Source organism: Salvelinus sp. IW2-2015, linkage group LG16, assembly GCF_002910315.2.
Source record: "Salvelinus sp. IW2-2015 linkage group LG16, ASM291031v2, whole genome shotgun sequence".
Taxonomy (NCBI): domain Eukaryota; kingdom Metazoa; phylum Chordata; class Actinopteri; order Salmoniformes; family Salmonidae; genus Salvelinus; species Salvelinus sp. IW2-2015.
In genome coordinates, this window is record NC_036856.1 from 42,454,976 (window position 1) to 42,480,856 (window position 25,881).

General features: G+C 42.4%; 1 protein-coding gene across 1 annotated transcript; it reads left to right on the plus strand.

Moving 5' to 3' along the window:
- The first annotated feature begins 665 nt into the window (after positions 1–665).
- Positions 666–14,389, plus strand: gpx7 (glutathione peroxidase 7). The gene is made up of 3 exons (XM_024004820.2): positions 666–891; positions 4,656–4,917; positions 13,953–14,389. The coding sequence occupies exons 1-3, from the start codon at positions 763–765 to the stop codon at positions 14,114–14,116; spliced, it is 555 nt and encodes a 184-aa protein (XP_023860588.1). The 5' UTR covers positions 666–762; the 3' UTR covers positions 14,117–14,389.
- Positions 14,390–25,881: the final 11,492 nt, after the last annotated feature.

Below are 25,881 nucleotides of genomic sequence, written 5' to 3' on the forward strand. Positions count from 1 at the left end.
AGGGAGAATCTGCATAGTGGCCACATCCGTTCCCTCTGAGAGGGTCTTCTTGAAAACGGGACAAATAATTACTGAGAGAAGAAACCGCATCAGCCCCTCGAAAGTGAGGCAGCTTGCATTTCTGAATGCAAATCTCTCATAAAAGCAGCATTGGTCAGCATTGCTGTGTGCTGCTGGTTATAACATGGCAATAAAGAAGAGAGAGAAAAGAGGGACCAGTTTAATGTTTTATGTGGGATGCTGCAGTTTTGCAAATTGTTATTTATTTTTCTTTGATATGGTGCAGTATTCTATTATGCTGTTCAGATTGTATTCGTTTTGAATGGTTAGATTTATATGCACTTTGTTTATATACATTAAAAAGTTATACTTTATACTTTATACTACTTTTATATGTTTAATAGCATTATTTTTCATAACAAACCAATGCATTTTTAAATACATTGTGGTTAAGGTAGAGTATGATTTCATTTAATAATTTAATTAGAATCGTTTTAACACGTTTTAACACCAAATAATCAAACTATCGCAACTGTTTGACTTGAAAAAATACAAAACATATTTTTTTTAAAGAGCCGTTTGGGAGCTAAAAGAGCTCACTGAAAAGAACCGGAATGCCCATCGCTAAACCCGGTACAGTAGGTGGCGGCAATTCACCAAAAGATGTAGTCTGCCATAAAACCTTGAAGAAGAAGAAGAAGTTCAGCGCACAGAAGCTTCTACAGTAAATAGCTTACGTTGTACATTGATAAATAAGAAGACATGCTTTCTGTCATCACATTGCTATTGATCTTATTCAGTCTAAATGAGGCCAAACAGAAAGATTTGTACACTTTCAAAGTTGTTAATAGCAGAGGGAGATTAGTCTCTTTGGAAAAATACAGGGGTTCGGTAAGTTTGAAACTCGAGCCTACCAACTTTTGCACGGTAGCCTATGCAAATGTGGCATTTGTTTACCGGTGAATGCATTCTGCGGATTTTCCTTTCATAAGGCATGTATGATCTATGCATGTTTTATAACAATAGCATCTTACTCTTATGAATAAAATGCTAAGTTTAAGACCAAATTATTTGTGTCTATCGTCTGTATACGTGGCAACTGCTGCTGGACTCCAAACGTTGCTAAATTAAATTGTTTGGCCAATACTAAATGTATTGTTTGGCCAATAGCTAGCCTTAGTTTGATCCAACTGTTATGTCTGGTTGTATATTACTGACTATAACGTAACCTGCATAAAGTTATTTCATATGCCTTATAAAAGAGAGGTAATATTCCCTTCTGTAGTCAGTGATAATGTAATATTTTTAAAACATCAAGGTGGGCCATTTTAATACATATTTAAAACTTGTATTTATTAATTGTCAACTTTTTTCATTGGGTATAACCATATCACAGGACACATTCTATAGACCGTCTGCATGCTGCATAATCTGAACAGAATTTAAAGTGATACAGTAGAAAAAGGCGTTCCCAAATCTGCCCATTTTCTATCCTTACCACGTGTAGTTCCGTCGTATTGACACTAGAGGACAGCAATACCATATGAGCACTACAGGTAAACACTTTTTTTTCTCGCAGTGTTTCGCCACGAGCTGCATTTATTTAAAGGCCGGGTGCACCGCCAGGGATACTGATGCAAACACTTTTTAATAAACGGAAACACAATGCACAATGAAAAGTGCATGTCTGCTAAATGGAGCATTCATGAGGAATTTATTGCGAAGCATTTATTTATTTCTCCTTTAGAGTTTATTATTGTGCAGTATTATTCTAGCGCTTTATACAATTTTACAAAAGGGATTTATAAAATCATAGAAGCTCAATTAAAAAATAAATAATGAAACAGTCCTGTGTAGCTCAGTTGGTAGAGCATGCAATGCCAGAGTTGTGGGTTTAATTCCCACGAGGGACCAGTATGAAAATGTATGCACTTACTATTGTAAGTAGTTCTGGAGTAGTGTAAAATGTAAATGAAACACTTTAGAAATGGAATAGCAACTTTTCATTTTGATGGATACAATTATAGACCTTGAAGAGGAAGGGAGATGTATAGAAAAATACAGAAATATAAAGTTGGCCATAAACATGGCTCACAAAACCAGGCTCACGAATCACTTTTGTTGTTGCCGTCTCCGATGAGTCACACATTCACATAAGAGAACATAGGACAGCCCACTGGGCACAGACATTACTTCAGCATCTATTCCATGTTGGTTCAACATAATTTCAATTAAATAAGATGGAAACAGCATTGATTAAACCAGTGTGTGCCCAGTGGGAAGTAATGGCTCAAACATTCACCTAAAGGATGTTTGGAATGTGTTGGTGCAATTCTATAATTCCAGTGTTCAAGTGATTCATTAGTCCTGCATTAGAGGCCCGATATAGCCATCTGTAGTGCAGGCAAAAAAACATGTGTCATAGCAAATCACATGTAATGTAATATATCTTCTATTTGATCAAAATGTCACTGTATCTGTTCAATACTAAAACTGAGCTATTGGCCCAGAATTGCAAAAATATTTTAATGGATATAAAGAATTTGACTTGACCAAACATTATTGCAACGATTGACCATTTTCCAGGGCTTCTTTTACTATCACCCTCATTACTATCTGGCCTGAACCTCCACTATTCACACTGCTCAGAGACTCCTCATCACTTACAGTGGGGCAAAAAAGTATTTAGTCAGCCACCAATTGTGTAAGTTCTCACACTTAAAAAGATGAGAGAGGCCTGTAATTTTCATCATAGGTACACTTCAACTATGACAGACGAAATGAGAAAAAAAAATCCAGAAAATCACATTGTAGGATTTTTAATGAATTTATTTGCAAATTATGGTGGAAAATAAGTATTTGGTCACCTACAAACAAGCAAGATTTCTGGCTCTCACAGACCTGTAACTTCTTCTTTAAGAGGCTCCTCTGTCCTCCACTCGTTACCTGTATTAATGGCACCTGTTTGAACTTATTATCAGTATAAAAGACACCTGTCCACAACCTCAAACAGTCACACTCCAAACTCCACTATGGCCAAGACCAAAGAGCTGTCAAAGGACACCAGAAACAAAATTGTAGACCTGCACCAGGCTGGGAAGACTGAATCTGCAATAGGTAAGCAGCTTGGTTTGAAGAAATCAACTGTGGGAGCAATTATTAGGAAGTGGAAGACATACAAGACCACTGATAATCTCCCTCGATCTGGGGCTCCACGCAAGATCTCACCCCGTGGGGTCAAAATGATCACAAGAACCACACCTGTCTCTTATACACATCTAGATGTGTATAAGAGACAGGCTTAAGCCAGTACATGTCCAGGCCCGTCTGAAGTTTGCTAGAGAGCATTTGGATGATCCAGAAGAAGATTGGGAGAATGTCATATGGTCAGATAAAACCAAAATAGAACTTTTTGGTAAAAACTCAACTCGTCGTGTTTGGAGGACAAAGAATGCTGAGTTGCRTCCAAAGAACACCATACCTACTGTGAAGCATGGGGGTGGAAACATCATGCTTTGGGGCTGTTTTTCTGCAAAGGGACCAGGACGACTGATCCGTGTAAAGGAAAGAATGAATGGGGCCATGTATCGTGAGATTTTGAGTGAAAACCTCCTTCCATCAGCAAGGGCATTGAAGATGAAACGTGGCTGGGTCTTTCAGCATGACAATGATCCCAAACACACCGCCCGGGCAACGAAGGAGTGGCTTCGTAAGAAGCATTTCAAGGTCCTGGAGTGGCCTAGCCAGTCTCCAGATCTCAACCCCATAGAAAATCTTTGGAGGGAGTTGAAAGTCCGTGTTGCCCAGCAACAGCCCCAAAACATCACTGCTCTAGAGGAGATCTGCATGGAGGAATGGGCCAAAATACCAGCAACAGTGTGTGAAAACCTTGTGAAGACTTACAGAAAACGTTTGACCTCTGTCATTGCCAACAAAGGGTATATAACAAAGTATTGATATAGACTTTTGTTATTGACCAAATACTTATTTTCCACCATAATTTGCAAATAAATTCATAAAAAATCCTACAATGTGATTTTCTGGATTCTTTTTCTCATTTTGTCTGTCATAGTTGAAGTGTACCTATGATGAAAATTACAGGCCTCTCTCATCTTTTTAAGTGGGAGAACTTGCACAATTGGTGGCTGACTAAATACTTTTTTGCCCCACTGTACATTCACCTCCAAACCTTTGATCTTGTTTTCCTTGAAACCATGCCCACTCAATTAGTCTTGTAGCTCTGTGGTAGTCCCTACACACAGAGCAGGAAGGATTAAAGGGTCAAACTATTTCATGGAATAACCCCTGTGCCCTTACCAAATGTGTCATCTGGTCACATAGCCAACAAATCATCACATTGAAATAGCCAGTACGTGACTTTGGCAGGAGCTCACTGGAGCTGAGTACCGGCACCTCAAATGTTCTAATGCTTGAGCTCCTGTCCCTCTTATAGAATATTTGTTCAAAAGTATTGTGGAGCTCCTCCACCTAAATATAAGAAGTACCAGTACCCAAAATGAGTACCGGTACCTATTTCAGTCAAGCACTGGAAATAGCATTCAGCACCAATGAAAGGCTACTGGTTATTTTCATATTATCGATAACAGTTTTCATCAGTACAACGTTTATATTTTTAGTATTATGGTTGCCTGCAGGTGTCTCTTGTGGTGAATGTGGCCAGTGACTGTGGCTTCACTGAGGATCACTACACGGACCTTCAACAGCTGCAGAGGGACTTTGGGCCGTCCCACTTCAACGTCCTGGCCTTCCCCTGCAACCAGTTCGGCCAGCAGGAGCCTGGCAGCGACATGGACATTGACGCCTTTGTCCGGCGTGTCTACGGAGTCTCCTTCCCCCTCTTCAGCAAGATTGCTGTGGTGGGCACCGGGGCCAACAATGCCTTCAAGTACCTTGTGGGTGAGTGAACAGATGAGCGATGGATGGGGGCAGAGGCATATACACATACACACATATACATCTAGATGTATCGGCGGCAGGTAGCCTTGCGGTTAGGAGCGTAGGGCCAGTAACCGAAAGGTCAATGGTTGAAATTCCCCAGCTAACTAGGTGAAAATCTGTCAATATGCCCTTGAGCAAGGCACTTAACCATAATTGTTCCAGGGTCAATGTCAGTAATTGGTGATTCCTTGCTCTGACCCCACTCTCAGGGGGAGTGGGATATTCATTTGTGAAATAGGACAAATGTAAGCACCCACCTAATTATCTTTATAAGGTGTCTGTGTATAGTTAACTGGATATCCTTTGGGTGGTGGGCCATTCTTAGTAAATTAAAAAGAAAAGGGGAGCTCTAGGACCTCAGATGTAATCATTTAATAACCTAATATCCAATGTTTCCACAGACAAGCTGTCTTTATCAGGGTATAATGACAAACACTGCGGGTCACTAGTTTATATAGTGTCAAAGGACACACACAGGTGTCTGTAATCATGGCCGGGTTGTGGCCTGATATCATTGGTTAATTCTCATATAAAAATAACATACAAAAAACATGAATGGATAGCATTTGATCATAGATAGAATTTGGCTACATAGGCCTACAAATGTTTACAATGAATAGCAAAATCACAATAATCACAAGAATGGCTTCAGATCAAAGTCTACATTGAGACCAAAGGGAGCAAGGGTCTTAAAATTAAAGATCCAGGCAGCCTCTCGTTAATTAATAAATTGTCGAGGTCACCGCCTCTCCATAGGGAGGTTGACATGTTCGATGCTCGATATAACGTAGGGACAAATCGAGTGGTTCGCTTCCATAAAGTGGGCCGCAACTGGGTAAGTCAAGTTTTTGCACCTAATGGTGCTACGATGCCTCCGAGATTCATACTTTTAATTCACGCTTATAAGTTATAAGATAAATAACTGCCTTAGTGGAGCCCGTGATAAACCTTTGATTGGATCTGTTTCCCTGTTTGGGGGTGTTTGAAAGATCTACATTTGTAAGTGCCATTGCATTGAGCACAGCCATTACACTTGTAGTTTCCATCCGGGTAGAGGCGCAAATAGACGTTGTGCAGGGATATTTTAGGGTGGTATATCAGAGTTTACCAATTGATCTCTGAGATTTCTGCCCCGCGAGAATACGACCAAGCGAGAGTCTGAAAACACATTACCGATACTGTCATCAGATCTTCGAATGTGCCAATGTTTGTGAACGATTCCCTTAATTTGTTCAGAGCACTTTGAATGTAGTTAGAACACAAGAATGCTTATTTTTGCGAGACTGTCCTTGTAAGAGATCATGTCTTGATAATGTTTTTAATTTTCTCAATGGCAGTATTAATCTGAACATTTTTGTACTCCTTCTCATTTCATTTTCTTTGTGTCTCAGCCATATTTCTGTCAAATTCTGATTGTTTTTTGCAAAATAATTTTTATTGCATCCTAACATGCTGGTTTCTTTTACTGAGACTCCGAAGCGTACTTATAATAAGTACACATCTCCTACAAATGTCATTTGGCTATTTGCAACCGTTTTAAATCTAAACTCATTAACACATAAAACATTTCTCAATACACCACACTCCTCCCAGAAATTCTCACTTCCTCTGAAAACATCCTTGATGAACATCAAAAACAGTTTTTCACTTATCAAATCATATACAAACCTGTTTACAGATCCACTCGGTCCGGAGGCCTTCTGACCCTTTTTGGCCTCTTATGATGCTCTGGGCCCTCAGGCTCACGGCCTGGCACAATCTGTGTCTCTGTATGCATGCCCGTCACAGTCGTAGTTTCCCAAGTCCCAATCAGAAATGTTCCACTCTGACACATTCAGGTCTTCTCTTTCATTGTGTTGCATCATCATTTGAGCCACATGCTTCTTACACAATTTTCCCTCAGTCTGCACTAAGCAGGATACAGGACCAAGTACCCTTTTCTCTCTCTCTCCTCCCTGGTAATCTCGGACAAGTACTGTTTGTTCCCACAAAAAAAAACGTAGACGCTTGCCCACCCCCTTGTCCTGTATCTTAGACTGCGTGTCAGCTGAAAAGCTGGGATAACCTTGTTCTAACCTGTCTTTTTAGGAACAGAAAGTTGTCCACACTATGCTGTACAGACCGTCCTGAGGAATTGTCCTTCTCAAGAGCCTGTTTTAGATTCTGTACAAGTCACTCTGCTGCACCATTTGAAGCTGCATGAAAAGGAGCCGATTTGATGTGTTTCACCCCATTCAACTGGAAGAATATCTCCATCTCTTTTGACACCAGCCCTCGGCCCATTGTCTGAAACTCACTCCTCAACTAACCCGTAGGCTGAGAACATTCCCCGGAGTGTCTCTACCGTGGCTGTAGCTGAAAACTCATACATTTTACTTCTGGCCAGCGTGAGTATGCATCCATAACTACTAAGAACTGGTGCTTTCCCTTTTGAGCAAAATCTATATGAATGGCCTCAGGCCATTTCCAAGGATGCACTGGTGCAAGGTTCAGCATATGTCTATTAGACTGACACAATTGGCATCTCCTTACCAATTTCTTCTATGTCTGAGTCTAACCTGGGCCACCAGAAGTGGCTCCTGCAAGAGCTTTCATTTTGACCACGCCCCAGTGGTTTTCATGTAGCTCCTTCAGTAGGTCCCTCTGTAGAGTAGACCGGCACCACCGCTCTCATACCCCATAACACACAATCACTTTCTACAGTCCTTCTCATTCAATAGTTCAGGATCAGTAACATGGTTAGGACACCCTGTAAGTGTGAAGTGCTTCACTTTTGCCAAACACTCGTCCTTGGTAGTTTCCCTGGCTATGTCCTTAGCTAAAATGGGAAGTACATCTAAAAAAGATACTCGATAGTTTGGATTGGTCTCTGGGACACCCCCCCCCCTTTCATGGGAAGCCTATCAAATCCAAATCAAATGTTATTTGTTTCATACACATGGTTAGCAGATGTTAATGCTAGTGTAGCGAAATGCTTGTGCTTCTAGTTCCGACAGTGCAGTAATGTCTAACAAGTAATCTAACAATTCCCCAACAACTACCTAATACACACAAATCTAAAGGGGTGAATGAGAATATGTACATGTAAATATATGGATGAGCGATGGCCAAGTGGCATAGGCAAGGTGCAATAGATGGTATAAAATACGGTATATACATGTGATATGAGTAATGTAAGATATGTAAACATTATTAAAGTGGAATTATTTAGAGTGCATTGTATAAAGTGACTAGTGATCCATTTATTAAAGTGGCCAGTGATTGGTTCTCAATGTAGGCAACAGCCTCTCTGAGTTAATGATTGCTGTTTAGCAGTCTGATGGCCTTGAGATAGAAGCTGTTTTTCAGTCTCTCGGTCCCAGCTTTGATGCACCTGTACTGACCCCGCCGTCTTGATGGTAGCGGTGTGAACAAGCAGTGGCTCAGGTGGTTGATGTCCTTGATGATCTTTTTGGCCTTCCTGTGACATTGGTTGCTGCGGCCTCTGTCACACTGCTTCTACGTTCTGTAAGTGGTCCTCTGCCGATTTCCCTGTGATAAGAATATCATCCAGAAAGCACACAACCCCAGGTAAACCCTGTAAAACCTGGTCCATACTACGTTGGAATATAGCTGTAGCACTTGATATGCCATAAGGCAGGCCATTCATCTGGTATAAACCCTTCAACATGTTTTATAGTCAGAAAATGCTTTGACTCTTGATCTACCTCCACTTGCAGGTAGGCCTGTGTAAGGTCTAACTTTGTGAACTGTTTACCTCCGGCTAGAGTAGCAAACAAGTCCAGGGTCTTTGGTAAGGGGTACTGGTCCACATCCACTCATGCATTTACAGTCACCTTGTAATCATGACATATTCTGACACCTCAGTTTGTCTTTGGAATGCAAACTATAGGTGCTGGCCATTCACTGGACTCTATGGGTGGGGTCACTCCTTGTTTTTCTAGCTTTGTAAGCTGTTTGTCTACTGCCTGTCTGAGTGCATAAGGCAAAGGTCTAGCCTTACAGGTCTAGCCTTACAAAACTTTGGAACTGCTTTCTCTGACACTTGAGTTTTGGCTTTAACTCCCTTTACCACACCCAGTTCACCACTAAACACCTCAGCATATTTATCGCACAGCTGCGCAACTGGGTCTGACACATGGTTCACTCTTGACCAATCTGATTTGAGGTGCTGAATCCAGTTCCTCCCCATTAGCGTAGGACCCTTCCCGTTTGACACTAATAGAGGTAATGGTAAAACTTGAGCACCACATTTCATTTTAACCTCCAGCTGTCCCAATAACTGAATAGGCTGAGCTGAGTAAGTTCTCACCATGACAATGTACGGTTTCACATACTCACGATCACTACACACAGTAAAAAGTCCCAAGTCCTTTTCTGACTGGTGATTTCCGACCGTGCTGGAGCCTGCAGGCAGTAGCAGTTCTGTCTCCTCAACTTGATCTGTTGTCAAGTAGCCTGTCCCCTTCACTGGATTAGAGTACACTATTTGAGAGCGTTGCTTAGAAAACGTGCTGCTCCCCGCAGATACTCTCACCCTGCAAGCCCTTTTAAGATGTCCAGTCTTCTGGCACACTCTGCATTGGAAATCCTTGTAACGGCAGGTCTGCTGTGAATGTCCTGTCCCCAAACAGCCAAACAGCGAAAACAGGGCTTTGAGGTCTCCCCCCTCTGGTCTGACATCCACTGTTTCTCCCTGTCGGATCCGGGTCGATGCCCCTCCCATTTTGTGGACAACTGATCGGATCTCAACTGAGTCTGCTGGAATTTCTGCATACTCTGGGCTGTGCACTCCAAGTTGTTGACAATGTCCAATACTTTTGCCCATGTTAAATTCTTCCCATATGCCGCGCTTAACATCTTGCCATGCAGCTCCTTACTGGCAACTCCATAAACTAGCTTGTCCCTCAGCTGCTTCTCTAGTGCAGCACCAAACTCACATGTAGCTGCCATTCCCTTTAGCGATGCTATATACTCAGCTAACGTCTCTCCCGCCAACTGTTTCCTATTCCGAAAAACATACCTCTCACTCAACATAAAAATCTCTCAGAGCTGAAATTATCTCCTGGAAGCTAGCCTCTCCCTGCTTCTTCAGCGCTAATAAATCTTTCAGCAGCGTTAACATCTTTGAACCCACGACTGATAGAAACACCGTTCTTCTGCGGTCGTCAGCTATCTCGTTAACTGCAAAAATCACTCCTCATATGTGCTGAAGCTCTAGATAGCCTCTTGGAAACACAAACCGGTCTCACTACTGAAAAGTGCCATAGCTCTCATTAGCCCATGCGCTATTTCTTCCCAGCTGACCAACTCATTTACTAACATTAGTACTAGCTAACTTTCTAGCTCGTTCACTCGGTTGGTCATCAGTAGTCTGAGGATTTTGTCTCAGAATTCTGTTATCCTCGTCGCCAGTTGTTGCATCCTAAGATGCTGGGTTCTTTTACTGAAGACTCCGAAGCTTACTTATAATAAATGGAACAGATTTATTTAATGTTCTCCTTAACACATTACAGTCGACTACTCTCTACAGTGTCTTTAGCCCAACTCTCCCATACATCATTAAACCTTTGCCGCCCTTGCATCTCGTAATCCAATCACTTCAATGCAAGAATGGAAACCCCATTGTCATTTGTTAATTCAAATAACTCAACCTCTGCCTACAAATGTCATTGGCTATTTGCAACCATTTTAAATCTAAACTCATTAACACATAATACATTTCTCAATACACCACACTTTTGATTMGACAGAATTGGCTGTAGGGCAAACTGCTTTCCAAGGGAAGCGGGTGACAACTATCAGCCCTCAACAAACTGTTAGGATCAGTAGGTTTCCTGTAAAGATCAGTGTATAGAACATTATCCTCACATAAAATCAGAAGATCAAGGAAACTGATTTGACGTGTRTCAGATTGCATAGTAAATCTCAGGTGCTCAGAACAAGAGTTAAGAAAAGCATGGAATGCCTGGAGCTGTTTTGCATCACCCCTCCATAGAACCAAAATATCATCGATGTACCATTTCCAAATAATAATGTTCGGCAAGAAAACATTTTTGAGACAGTTGAAAATGGACTGTTTCTCCATGTAACCCACGTACAAATTACCATAGTTAGGAGCCATAGGGGATCCCATCACAGTACCATTTGTCTGAATAAAGAAATCATTTAGAAACATGAAGTAGTTGTGTGTGAGTACTATTTCAGCCATTGTTATGCATGCACTGGAAGGTACTTCATTAGGGTCACGTTGCAGAAGAAAATGTTCCATGGCTTCAATACCGCCCTCGTGTGGAATATTCGTGTATAATGACTCAACATCAAAAGTGACTAACAAAGTATTAACAGGGAGAGGATCAAATGATTTAATAATAGAGATCATACTGCTGGTGACCTTTACAAAAAAGGGGAGCTGTTCTGCGAGTGGTCTAATAAAAAAGTAAACGAAAGTCGATAAAGGGGCCATTACTGCGTCAGTGCCCGCTACATTCTTGTGTAATTTTGTATAGAAAGTTACAATTTTAGGGTGTTGAATAGCCAAAAAGTTGTGTTCTTTTTTGGTGATCTGACCAGAAATTAAGTACCCATCTAGGAGAGTAAAGACAGTGTTCTGAAATTGGGAAGTGGGGTCACTTCTGAGTTTGTTATTAAAGGTGTTGTCAAGCAGTTTTCTATGACACTCATTTACATAAACTGTCCTATCCATGAGTACAAGCGACCCACCCTTAACAGCAGGGTGGGTACGGACTGACCTATTGGATTGTAAGTCAAGCAAGGCTTGTTTTTCATCCTTGGGTAAATTATGGAAAGATATGTACTCCTATTTCTTCTTAAGGAGATTATTTTTCAACGAGTCTGCAATATGTCTCAATAGAGTGATTGTGATTGGCTGGAGGTACAAAATAAATCTTACTTCTAAAAGGAGTCGGAGTATGTGCAGGTGAGCAACCTACATGTTCAGTAGAAAATCACGATTAGGGGAGATAAAGTTTCCCCTTAAACGGATGTTACTAAAAAACTTAAACTTGTCTACCTTAACATCGAAATCGTTGCACTGAGTTGTAGGCACAAAATAACCCTTTATTAATCAAGGAGACATGGGCAGGGCTCAAAATCTTGCCTGATAAATTAAAGACATTCAATCCCATGGGTTCTGGGACCTTGTGTACGGTCCCCTTTGCCTCTGGTAGTAGTTTCTTCTTACCCCGTTGGGTACGGCATCTCGTCGGTACGCGTGGCCACGGCCACCTACCCGCTTCCGTTGGCCCAGTCTCTCGTTGTATAAAAAAGTGTCACTGGAAGCAGATGAGGCGCTGGTTGTAGAGCGTTGGTCAGACGGGAGTGGATAGAAGTAAGCGGCAACCCTCCTGCGTCTGTCATGGAGAGGAAGAGCAGGACCTCTTGTCAGGGTTTCTCCAGAAGTAGACTTTGTTCTCGGCCTTGTCTTTTTTGTCTTGGTTGAATTTCTTGATTTTAAGCTCCTTTATTTCTGTAGACAACTTGTCCTGGAGCGCTTGGTTAGTTTTTATTAGTTCATTGAATATGCCATCCTCATTAAAAGCTCCTTGAAGAGCTGTGTGTTTCTCTTCAATTGTTATCCATTTCAATAAAATCCCTTTTCAACTGGTCAACAATTAATGTCATTAAATCAATAGAGAATGTGTTCAGGACGGCACACCAGCGCTGGCCCAATGACGGTTCTATTTGCCACCTGTGTCCCCGTGGAATAATGCCTTGACACACATTCTTAATACACACGGGAAACTGTTGAGCATGAAGAACCCAGCAGCATTGCAGTTCTTGACACAAACCGGTGCACCTGACCCCAACTACCATACCCCGTTCGAAGGCACATAAATATTTTGTCTTGCCCATTCACCCTCTGAATGACACACATACACAATCCATGTCTCAGTGGTCTCAATGCTTAAAAATGCATCTTTAACCTGTCTCCTCCCCTTCATCTACACTGATTGAAGTGGATTTTACTAGTGACATCAATAAGGGATCACAGCTTTCACCTGGATTCACCTGGTCAGTGGATGTCATGGAAAGAGCCAGTGTTCTTAATGTTTTGTACACGGCTATGGGTGGGGGATGCATTTTCCAACTTTTTCCTGAATAGCTTGAAGTATGAACAACAAGTCTATAACCTCTGACTGACTTGGGCAGACAGCGACCGTCTTTGTGGACTCATTAGCAAGCCTAGGCCAGCTCAGAGAGTGTGTGTGTCTTAAGTGTGTTTGGTTTATTATGGGTTTGAGTGGCAGGTTGGGTCCCCCAGCGGGAGATAAAATGGCAGGCTACTGGCAGGCTGCACGTTTTTACAAACGGACCCTCAGAGCGTAGGTGATTCAAACGTCAGGAAAAATCAAGGGGAAGGAGAAAAAGAGGCCAATTACATTTTTACCACACTAGTGAAAGGCTGGAAGGAATGATGATTGCAATCTTCTCCTCACCTTTAAGTGTACTATATCTAAATATTTTATTCAACTTTAAGTGTACTATATCTAAATATTTTATTAAGTGTACTATATCTAAATATTTTATTAAGTGTACTATGTCTAAATATTTTATTCAATGCATTTTTTCAAATCGCAACAACTAGGGGTTGAAACATGGCTTTTGATCAGATGGCAATTTGTATTCATGCTATATTAACACACAATGAATATACTGTATATGTGGTTAATTCTCGATTCATTATCATGCAATTAAAAAATATAGAATTTTAACCTTTATTTAACTAGGCAAGTCAGTTAAGAACAAATTCTTATTTTCAATGACGGCCTAGGAACAGTGGGTTAACTGCCTTTTTCAGGGCCAGAACGACAGATTTTTACCTTGTCAGCTCGGGGATTTGATCTTGTAACCTTTCGGTCACTAGTTCAACGCTCTAACCACTAGGCTACCTGCCGCCCCGAAAACACATAATAAGTATTTATGTTTTATGGAATTGTCACAAAACAAATGTCTCTTTTGATTCTTTACAGAGATGTCAGGAAAAGAGCCTGACTGGAACTTCTGGAAGTACCTCATCGATACAGATGGGAAAGTCGTGGATGCCTGGGGGCCCAGTGTCTCTGTCAAAGAACTCCGACCTAAAATAGCTGAAATGGTACGGAATATCATCCTCAAGAAGAAAGAGGAACTTTAACTCAACACCTCAAGACCCATCTGACAATCTATTCAGGAATATCCTATGTGATTGAAATCCACTGTCTGCAACAAAAACACCCCGAGCATCACAAAAATACGCTCCAAGCAGCACACACTCCAAGCAGCACACACTCCAAGCAGCACACACTCCAAGCACCACACACTCCAAGCACCTCACACTCCAAGCACCTCACACTCCAAGCAGCACACACTCCAAGCAGCACACACTCCAAGCACCACACACTCCAAGCACCTCACACTCCAAGCACCACACACTACATACTGTAAATGTTGTATTCTACAGATGTAGGATCTTAATTTGAGCCAGTTTGCTACATCAGGAAAATAATCCTGTAGCAATAGCAACTGTGAATTATTATGTGGATTATAATTAATGGGCATTTTTGTAGRTGTTGATACATTTTTAGGGAAAATCAAGTCTAACATTTCAAATGTGAAATTACAAGCTTCAGAAGCCTTTTTAAACCTCAAATACACAAAATAGTTTAAAATGTCCTGCAACAGGGTGATCAAATTAAAATCCTGTATCTGTGCCCCGAATAACTTTTATGAAACCACCTCTATGACTGCATTCAGCATACTGATATCCTCTTTTGGAAGCAGTTGATCTGCCTGCGAAAAACTCTCATCAGCAATCAGAGCTTATTGTTGTGCTGTTGAGAGGTTCTTTGTATTGGATTGCCTTTTCATGGTACATGTGTGCACATTAATAAATATACTTTTACAAAGTGGCATGAATGCTTTCATCAGTTTTTTTTCTACACAAAGCTGTACATGGAAATGTGTAGGGGGTAAATTTAGGTCAAACTTGACTTTTGCATGAACGTTTTTCTCAAATAAGATTTGTTTGTTTTTTGACTGTCTCTGCCTGTAAGGAATACTCACATTCCTTTGTAGATAAGTCTTTCACTCTCTAATGTTTTCAAGGTTAACACTATGCTTTGTGCTTTTGTGTTAGTTCTTTACCTTGTTGTCATTTACACTTTTCTTACAGACTGTGTGCTTCTCCTGCCACCGCTTTGCTTTCATCTCATTTGAAACCATATCTTTGGAAAATGAAAATACATTTTGGAAATTGTTTTAGCAGCCTTTCCCTATTACCTGTCCTGAATGTGTTTTCTATGGTACAAAGTGTTGTTTCTCTGTTCAGCAAAGTGTTTTTATCCTTGGAAGATTTCGGTTGATTACCTTGGTACAAAATAGGGCTGTTGATTTCGGAGAAGACCCAGTTTGGCTAACACTGCATTGTCGGTAGGATTGAATTCAGATTAAATGAAAACCTGGAATGTTGTACCAACATACAATGCATTCAGAGCTCTGTTTCATTGAACAGCAAGAAAGTGGGAATATACCATAGGCCTCGGCTCTCCACCACTGACAATTACCGTTTCCTCTCATGTCCCTATCAGGAACAGATTTACCACAAGGGTCTGTAAGTTAGCCCTTACAGATGAATGAGGGCCGGGGACACAGATATACTGTAGGACCTTTGAGACGGTCATGACACACACCTAAGGGTATACAGTTGTGGCCAAAAGTTTTGAGAATGACACAAATAATATTTTCCTCAAAGCTTGCCTCTTCAGTGTCTTTAGATATTTTTGTCAGATGTTACTATGGAATACTGAAGTATAATTACAAGCATTTCATAAGTGTCAAAGGCTTTTATTGACAATTACATGAAGTTGATGCAAAGAGTCAATATTTGCAGTGTTGACCCTTCTTTTTCAAGACCTCTGCAATCTGCCCTGGCATGCTGTCAATTAACTTCTGGGCCACATCCTGACTGATGGTAGCCCATTCTTGCATAATCAATACTTGAGTTTGTCAGAATTTGTGGGTTTTTGTTTGTCCACCCGCCTCTTGAGGATTGACCACAATTCTCAATCGGATTAAGTTTGGGGAGTTTCCTGGCCATGGACCCAAAATATCAATGTTTTGTTCCCCGAGCCACTTAGTTATCACTTATGCCTTATGGCAAGGTGCTCCATCATGCTGGAAAAGGCATTGTTCATCACCCAAACTGTTCCTGGATGGTTGGGAGAAGTTACTCTCGGAGGATGTGTTGGTACCATTCTTTATTCATGGCTGTGTTCTTAGGCAAAATTGTGAGTGAGCCCACTCCCTTGGCTGAGAAGCAACCCCACACATGAATGGTCTCAGGATGCTTTACTGTTGGCATGACACAGGACTTATGGTAGTGCTCACCTTGTCTTCTCCTGACAAGCTTTTATCCGGATGCCCCAAACAATCGGAAAGAGGATTCATCAGAGAAAATGACTTTACCCCAGTCGTCAGCAGTCCAATCCCTGTACCTTTTGCAGAATATTAATCTGTCCCTGATGTTTTTCCTGGAGGAGAAGTGGCTTCTTTGCTGCCCTTTCTGACCACCAGGCCATCCTCCAAAAGTCTTTGCCTCACTGTGCGTGCAGATGCACTCACATCTGCCTGCTGCCATTCCTGAGCAAGCTCTGTATCGGTGGTGCCCCGATCCCGCAGCTGAATCAACTTTAGGAGACGGTCCTGGCGCTTGCTGGACTTTCTTGGCGCCCTGAAGCCTTCTTCACAACAATTGAACCACTCTCCTTGAAGTTCTTGATGATCCGATAAAAGGTTGATTTAGGTGCAAGCAATATCCTTGCCTGTGAAGCCCTTTTTGTGCAAAGCAATGATGACGGCACGTGTTTCCTTGCAGGTAACCATGATTGACAGAGGAAGAACAATGATTCCAACCATCCTCCTTTTGAAGCTTCCAGTCTGTTATTCGAACTCAATCAGCATGACAGAGTGATCTCATTAACACTCACACCTGTGTTAATGAGAGAATCACTGACATGATGTCAGCTGGTCCTTTTTGTGCAGGGCTGAAATGCAGTGGCAATGTTTTTGGGGGATTCAGTTCATTTGCATGGCTAAGAGGGACTTTGAAATTAATTGCAATTCATCTGATCACTCTTCATAACATTCTGGAGTATATGCAAATTGCCATCATACAAACTGAGGCAGCAGACTTTGTTGAAAATTAATATTTGTGTCATTCTCAAAACTTTTGGCCTTCCAAAGCAGGATAAATGAGTTAGCCAGAAATAACTAATTTTATGGATCAATAAAAAAGTTCAACTTAGATTGTATTTTTGTTTGTTGAATCAATTAGACCATGACCATTTCAAGCTTATCTTTCAATTAAAAGTTAAGACAAGTTAGCTGGCTAAGCCAGCTAGCCTACAAAGTCAACAACGCAGCCACTGCCAGCTAGCCTACTTTCAGCAGTACTGTATCATCTTAATCATTCTAGTCAATAAGATTCTTCTACGTAAGCTAACTTTCTGAACATTCGAGAACGCGTAGTCCACTTGTCATTCCAATCTCCTTTGCATTAGCTTAGTCTCTTTCTGTAGCCTGTCAACTATGTGTCTGTCTATCCTGCTTTCTCTCCTCTCTGCACAGACCATACAAACGCTCCACACCGCGTGGCCGCGGCCACCCTAATCTGGTGGTCCCAGCACGCACAACCCACGTGGAGTTCCAGGTCTCCGGTAGCCTCTGGAACTGCCGATCTGCCGGCACAACAAGGCAGAGTTCATCTCAGCCTATGCCTCCTCCCAGTCCCTCGACTTTCTTGTGCACTGACGGAAACATGGATCACCACAATAACACTGCTACTCTACTGCTCTCTCTTCGTCCGCCCACGTGTTCTCGCACACCCCGAGAGCTTCTCGGTCAGCGGGGTGGTGGCACCGGGATCCTCATCTCTCCCAAGTGGTCATTCTTCTCTTTCTCCCCTTACCCATCTGTCTATCGCCTCCTTTGAATTCCATGCTGTCACAGTTACCAGCCCTTTCAAGCTTAAACATCCTTATCATTTATCGCCCTCCAGGTTCCCTCGGAGAGTTCATCAATGAGCTTGATGCCTTGATAAAGCTCCTTTCCTGAGGACGGCTCACCTCTCACAGTTCTGGGCGACTTTACCTCCCCCACGTCTACCTTTGACTCATTCCTCTCTGCCTCCTTCTTTCCACTCCTCTCCTCTTTTGACCTCACCCTCTCACCTTCCCCCTACTCACAAGGCAGGCAATACGCTCGACCTCATCTTTACTAGATGCTGTTCTTCACTAACCCTCATTGCAACTCCCCTCCAAGTCTCCGACCCATACCTTGTATCCTTTCCCTCTCGCTCTCATCCAACACTTCCCACACTGCCCCTACTCGGATGGTATCGCGCCGTCCCAACCTTCGCTCTCTCTCCCCCCGCTACCCTCTCCTCTTCCATCCTATTCATCTCTTCCCTCTGCTCAAACCTTCTCCAACCTATCTCCTGATTCTGCCTCCTCAACCCTCCTCTCCTCCCTTTCTGCATCCTTTGATTCTCTATGTCCCCTATCCTCCAGGCCGGCTCGGTCCTCCCCTCCCGCTCCGTGGCTCGACGACTCATTGCGAGCTCACAGAACAGGGCTCCGGGCAGCCGAGCGGAAATGGAGGAAAACTCGCCTCCCTGCGGGACCTGGCATCCTTTCACTCCCTCCTCTCTACATTTTCCTCTTCTGTCTCTGCTGCTAAAGCCACTTTCTACCACTCTAAATTCCAAGCATCTGCCTCTAACCCTAGGAAGCTCTTTGCCACCTTCTCCTCCCTCCTGAATCTCCTTCCCCCTCCCCCCCCTCCTCCCTCTCTGCAGATGACTTCGTCAACCATTTTGAAAAGAAGGTCGACGACATCCGATCCTCGTTTGCTAAGTCAAACGACACCGCTGTGTTCTGCTCACACTGCCCTACCCGCTGCTCTGACCTCTTTCTTCCCTCTCTCTCCAGATGAAATCTCGCGTCTTGTGACGGCCGGCCGCCCAAACAACCTGCCCGCTTGACCCTATCCCCTCCTCTCTTCTCCAGACCATTTCCGGAGACCTTCTCCCTTACCTCACCTCGCTCATCAACTCATCCCTGACCGCTGGCTACGTCCCTTCCGTCTTCAAGAGAGCGAGAGTTGCACCCCTTCTGAAAAAAACCTACACTCGATCCCTCCGATGTCAACAACTACAGACCAGTATCCCTTCTTTCTTTTCTCTCCAAAACTCTTTACGTGCCGTCCTTGGCCAGCTCTCCCGCTATCTCTCTCAGAATGACCTTCTTGATCCAAATCAGTCAGGTTTCAAAGACTAGTCATTCAACTGAGACTGCTCTTCTCTGTATCACGGAGGCGCTCCGCACTGCTAAACTAACTCTCTCTCCTCTGCTTCATCCTTTCTTAGACCTATCGCTGCCTTCGATACTGTGAACCATCAGATCCTCCTCTCCACCCTCTCCGAGTTGGGCATCTCCGGCGCGGCCCACGCCTGGATTGCCGTCCTACCTGACAGGTCGCTCCTACCAGGTGCGTGGCGAGAATCTGTCTCCTCACCACGTGCTCTCACCACTGGTGTCCCCCAGGGCTCTGTTCTAGGCCCTCTCCTATTCTCGCTATACACCAAGTCACTTGGCTCTGTCATAACCTCACATGGTCTCTCCTATCATTGCTATGCAGACGACACACAACTAATCTTCTCCTTTCCCCCTTCTGATGACCAGGTGGCGAATCGCATCTCTGCATGTCTGGCAGACATATCAGTGTGGGATGACGGATCACCACCTCAAGCTGAACCTCGGCAAGACGGAGCTGCTCTTCCTCCCGGGGAAGGACTGCCCGTTCCATGATCTCGCCATCACGGTTGACAACTCCATTGTGTCCTCTCCCAGAGCGCTAAGAACCTTGGCGTGATCCTGGACAACACCCTGTCGTTCTCAACTAACATCAAGGCGGTGGCCCGTTCCTGTAGGTTCATGCTCTACAACATCCGCAGAGTACGACCCTGCCTCACACAGGAAGCGGCGCAGGTCCTAATCCAGGCACTTGTCATCTCCCGTCTGGATTACTGCAACTCGCTGTTGGCTGGGCTCCCTGCCTGTGCCATTAAACCCCTACAACTCATCCAGAACGCCGCAGCCCGTCTGGTGTTCAACCTTCCCAAGTTCTCTCACGTCACCCCGCTCCTCCGCTCTCTCCACTGGCTTCCAGTTGAAGCTCGCATCCGCCTACAAGACCATGGTGCTTGCCTACGGAGCTGTGAGGGGAACGGCACCTCAGTACCTCCAGGCTCTGATCAGGCCCTACACCCAAACAAGGGCACTGCGTTCATCCACCTCTGGCCTGCTCGCCTCCCTACCACTGAGGAAGTACAGTTCCCGCTCAGCCCAGTCAAAACTGTTCGCTGCTCTGGCCCCCCAATGGTGGAACAAACTCCCTCACGACGCCAGACAGCGGAGTCAATCACCACCTTCCGGAGACACCTGAAACCCCACCTCTTTAAGGAATACCTAGGATAGGATAAAGTAATCCTTCTCACCCCCCCCCCCCCCCCCCTTAAAAGATTTAGATGCACTATTGTAAAGTGGCTGTTCCACTGGATGTCATAAGTGAATGCACCAATTTGTAAGTCGCTCTGGATAAGAGCGTCTGCTAAATGACTTAAATGTAAATGTAAATGTAAATCCTTAAAACCTACTTTGTAGTATCCCTATGACCTTGCTCTGAGTTTAAATACTAATTAAACAAATTTAACACCATAAGCTATTTTTTATATTATCCAATAACTTTTTAGACTTGTCCTCATTCAGACCCCATGTGCAGAAGGCTAGAATATCAGAAAGAACCCTGTTGTTTGTCGACTGCACGTGTTTCTTAACACGGAGAGAAAAGGCAGCAGGGTTCTCGCTTTTTGTTTTCTGTTTATGTTGGAGACTTCAGGAGCAGAAACATAAAAAGTATTCATTCAATATGCATGATCATTTATTTACAACACATGATCTTCATATGCATGTCATTATACAACACATATCTTCATATGCATGTCATTATACAACACATATCTTCATATGCATGTCATTATACAACACAGATCTTCATATGCATGTCATTTATTAACAACACAATCTTCATATGCATGTCATTATACAACACATATCTTACATATGCATGTCATTATACAACACGATCTTTCATATGCATGTCATTATACAACACATATCTTCATATGCCATGTCATTATACAAACACAGATCTTTTCCATATGCATGTCATTATACAACACAGATCTTCATATGCATGTCATTATACAACACAGATCTTCATATGCATGTCATTATACAACACAGATCTTCATATGCATGTCATTATACAACACCGATTTGTGAGCAAACAATGTTTCAATCCACCTCTAGTTTCTCACCTCCCAATTGAATTTAGCAAATTGTTGAAGGATGGCTTTGTGAGACATTTTGATGAAATTTTTCAATTATCATCGATACCCACTGTGCAAGTTAAGATGCACCTGGGCTGTGAAAGTCAATATAACCCCAATTCCAAGGCAAATGTGTTACATGTCTGAGGTTTTGATGTTGTTCAAATAACTGCTAAATGATTTAGTGGTTCGTGTTCCCTATAGGAATAATTGGAACCTGAGCTGTTGAAACTTCTAACAACATTAATAAAAATGTAGGATTTACCTGATTTGTTCTTGAACATGACATTTGGAGAAAATATTGAATGTTTTAAGAACTCCCACAGAAACTGATAGAACCCTCCCTGGTGGCCTACAAGAAGGTAAATACATATTTTTGAAATTGTGTTACATAATTTATGAAATGTACTTCAGGATCAGATACACCAACACCAATTAATCATATTGAGCAGCATCTTCTCAGGAGATTGTAGAATACCTAATGCAGAAATTATGTTACTACTGAATTCTAATGTAATTAAATAGAAAATACGCTTCCAATAATATAATTAAAGCTTACAGTAAGTGCGTATGCACTTATAATGCAATCTATCACTATACATAGATTTTTTATGTACTGTATGTGTGAGGGAATCAGGAGATGGTTGAGAATTTGTCATACATGTAGCATGTAGCATATGTATCCTACTGTATTTCCAGTGCTTGCTGAACTCTGGAAGCTTTAGACACAGTGCTTCCACCCTCAGACTGAGCAGAGGTACGACATTTGGCTATCAAAAATCAGAGGTAAACTTAATTAAACTTAACACGGCAGAAAAATTGCATGAATAGCCCCCAATATCTAATTTCCTGTCTGTCCATAGAAAAGTACATTTTAGCTGATAGTTTAGACAAGTCTGGCTGTCTCAGTGAGTTCCTCATCTGATGTCTAGGGTCTTGGCTTTCAAACTCAGACAGGATGATTATAGGCCTTGCACTGTCATTATCTCCATACAAAGAGATTAGAACAGTTTTAGGTTTCTTACTTAATTTGAATATCATCAGCACTATTTTTGAACTCCCTAATCTGCCTCACCTTTCACGGTACTGTCACATCATCCTTGCCTGTTGCACAGAAGAAACTTGTATATGTATGTGTTGGCCTAGAGTGTGCTTGTATTCCCAGTGAAATGCATTACTCCTTAACCTGCCATGTACGTAAAGAAGAACAGCAGCATAGTGTGGAAAGAGAGAGAGAGGAGAAAGAGAGTGTTGTTAGGGAGATGGGGATAAATAAAGAGATGTACGATGTAAACATGGAACAGGTTAGAGGTAGCATTCTCTTTTGTGCTTGTGAAGGTTATTTATTTTAATACCCACCAAAATAGTGCTACACTGGGTACTTTCCATAGCTTTGGTCAAAATGTATGCACAATACATTTACACTATACATTAAGTGTACTATACATTAAGTGCACTATGGAGTGCCTCCCGGGTGGCGCAGTGGTCTAAGACACTACATCGCAGTGCTAGCTGCTACACCTAGGCTCTGACGCAGCCGGCCGCGACCGGGAGGTACGTGGGGCGACGCACAATTGGCCTAGGTGTACGACCTGGTCAGCGTGCAAGACCAGCCGTGTACGACCAGCCGACACATTGGTGCGGCTGGCTTCCGGGTTGGATGCGCGCTGTGTTAAGAAGCTTTTTTTTTTTATTTTTTTTTATTTTACCGTTATTTTACCAGGTAAGTTGACTGAGAACACGTTCTCATTTGCAGCAACGACCTGGGGAATAGTTACAGGGGAGAGGAGGGGGATGAATGAGCCAATTGTAAACTGGGGATTATTAGGTGACCGTGATGGTTGAGGGCCAGATTGGGAATTTAGCCAGGACACCAGGGTTAACACCCCTACTCTTACGATAAGTGCCATGGGATCTTTAATGACCTCAGAGAGTCAGGACACCCGTTTAACGTCCCATCCGAAAGACGGCACCCTACACAGAGCAGTGTCCCCAATCACTGCCCTGGGGCATTGGGATCTTTGTTTAGACCAGAGGAAAGAGTGCCTCCTACTGGCCCTCCAACACCACTTCCAGCAGCACCTGGTCTCCCATCCAGGGACTGACCAGGACCAACCCTGCTTAGCTTCAGAAGCAAGCCAGCAGTGGTATGCAGGGTGGTATGCTGCTGGCTAGCTTGGTTGGGTTCTGTTTTGGAGGACGCATGACTCTCGACCTTCGTCTCTCCCGAGCCCGTACCGGAGTTGTAGCGATGGATACCACGAAATTGGGGAGAAAATTGGGGTTAATAAAAATAAAAAAGTGCACTATGGAATAGACGCATACGCTATACATGCCCAAGGTTTATAAAGGTTAAAACCCCCTATTCTACAGATATGTTTTTTTTGCATTGGWTGCGTCTCAATCTGTGTCTCAAACTCTCTGACCAGTTTGTGCTGCACACTAATATGACCCATTTGTGGAAAGATGAGACTCTCACGAATATGTACATGTCCGTTGTTTTGACTCAGGCCTTAGGCCTCACAAGACTCATCTGAAGGTCCCCCGGTGCAAGTTTAAAAAATGAATGTAAGTATATAGGAGATAGCTTAGTACCAAAAATAAGGGGTTAAATACATGTAAAAAATAAAATAAAAAACCTGTTTCCTGATCTTTCTTATATCGCTCAGATATAGGACAGACACTTCAAAACAAGTGGGGGGACTATCTGTTGTTCCATGTAATGAATGTGTTATTGAATGCGCTTGTATGGGCAGTAATTATTTATGTTTTTTTTGGAATCTTCAAGGGGTCTTAAAATTCCTAATTAAATAGTCCCTCCCCTGGCTTAGACATGGGACTGTAGTTAAACCCTGCTTCCTGTGCGCAGAGAAACATATAATTTTATATGCAGTCACGTCTTGTGATTAATCAAATAATCTACAGGTAACTGCCAAAATACTTGAATAAATGAGGGATACAAAGTATATTGAAAGCAAGTGCCTCCACACAAGTGTGGTTCCTGAGTTAATTAAGCAAATAAATTGTTTTATTTTATTTTTTATTTAACCTTTATTTAACTAGGCAAGTCAGTTAAAACTTCTTATGGCTGGGGGCAGTATTGAGTAGCTTGGATGAATAAGGTGCCCAGAGTAAACTGCCGGCTACTCAGTCCCAGAAGCTAAGATATGCATATTATTAGTATATTTGGATAGAAAACACTATCTGTGATAGTGTCTGTGAGTATAACAGAACTCATATGGCAGGCAAAAACCTGAGAAAAAATCCAACCAGGAAGTGGGAAATCTGAGGTTTGTAGGTTTTCAACTCATTGCCTATCGAAGATACAGTGGGATATTGGTCCTATTGCACTTCCTAAGGCTTCCACTAGATGTCAACAGTCTTTAGAACCTTGTTTGATGCTTCTACTGTGAAGTGGGGGTGAATGAGAGGGGATTGAGTCAGAGGTCTGGCAGAGAGCCACGAGCTGACCATGCACATTCACATGAGAGTTAGCTTGAGTTCCATTGCATTTCCACAGACAAAGGAATTCTCCGGTTGGAACATTATTGAAGATTTATGATAAAAACATCCTAAAGATTGATTCCGTACATCGTTTGACATGTTTCTACGGACTGTAACGGAACTTTTGGACTTTTCGTGTGCTCGTCTGCTCGCGCGTCATGAATTTGTATTTGTGAACTCAAGGCGCGAACAAAAAGGAGGTATTTGGACATAAATTATGAACTTTATCGAAAAAATCWAACATTTATTGTGGAACTAGGATTCCTGGGAGTGCATTCTGATGAAGATCATCAAAGGTAAGTGAATATTTATAATGCTATTTCTGACTTCTGTTGACTACACAACACGGCAGATATCTGTTTGGCTTGTTTTTGTCTCTGAGCACTGTACTCAGATCATTGCATGGTGTGCTTTTTCAGTAAAGCTTTTTTGAAATCTGAGACAGCGGTTGCATTAAGGAGAAGTTTATCTAAAGTTCCATGTATAACACTTGTATTTTCATCAACATTTATGATGAGTTTTTCTGTAAATTGATGTGGCTCTCTGCAAAATCACCGGATGTTTTTGGAACTACTGAACATAACGCGCTAATGTATACTGAGATTTTTTTTATATAAATATGAACTTTATCAAACAAAACATACATGTATTGTGTAACATGAAGTCCTATGAGTGTCATCTGATGAAGATCATCAAAGGTTAGTGATTAATTTTATCTCTATTTCTGCTTTTTGTGACTCTTCTCTTTGGCTGGAAAAATGGCTGTGTTTATCTGTGACTTGGCGCTGACCTAACATAATCGTTTGTGGTGCTTTCGTCGTAAAGCCTATTTGAAATCGGACACTGTGGTGGGATTAACAAGAAGTGTATCTTTAAAATGGTGTAAAATACTTGTATGTTTGAGGAATTTTAATTATGAGATTCTGTTGTTTGAATTTGGCGCCCTGCACTTTCACTGGCTGTTGTCA

Bases quoted from the DNA above. Each gene is read 5' to 3' on its own strand.
- gpx7 (XM_024004820.2), top strand. From the start codon at position 763: ATGCTTTCTGTCATCACATTGCTATTGATCTTATTCAGTCTAAATGAG. The intron at 892-4,655 runs GTAAGTTTGAAA...GGTTGCCTGCAG, and splicing joins TGGAAAAATACAGGGGTTCG to GTGTCTCTTGTGGTGAATGT. The intron at 4,918-13,952 runs GTGAGTGAACAG...GATTCTTTACAG, and splicing joins TGCCTTCAAGTACCTTGTGG to AGATGTCAGGAAAAGAGCCT.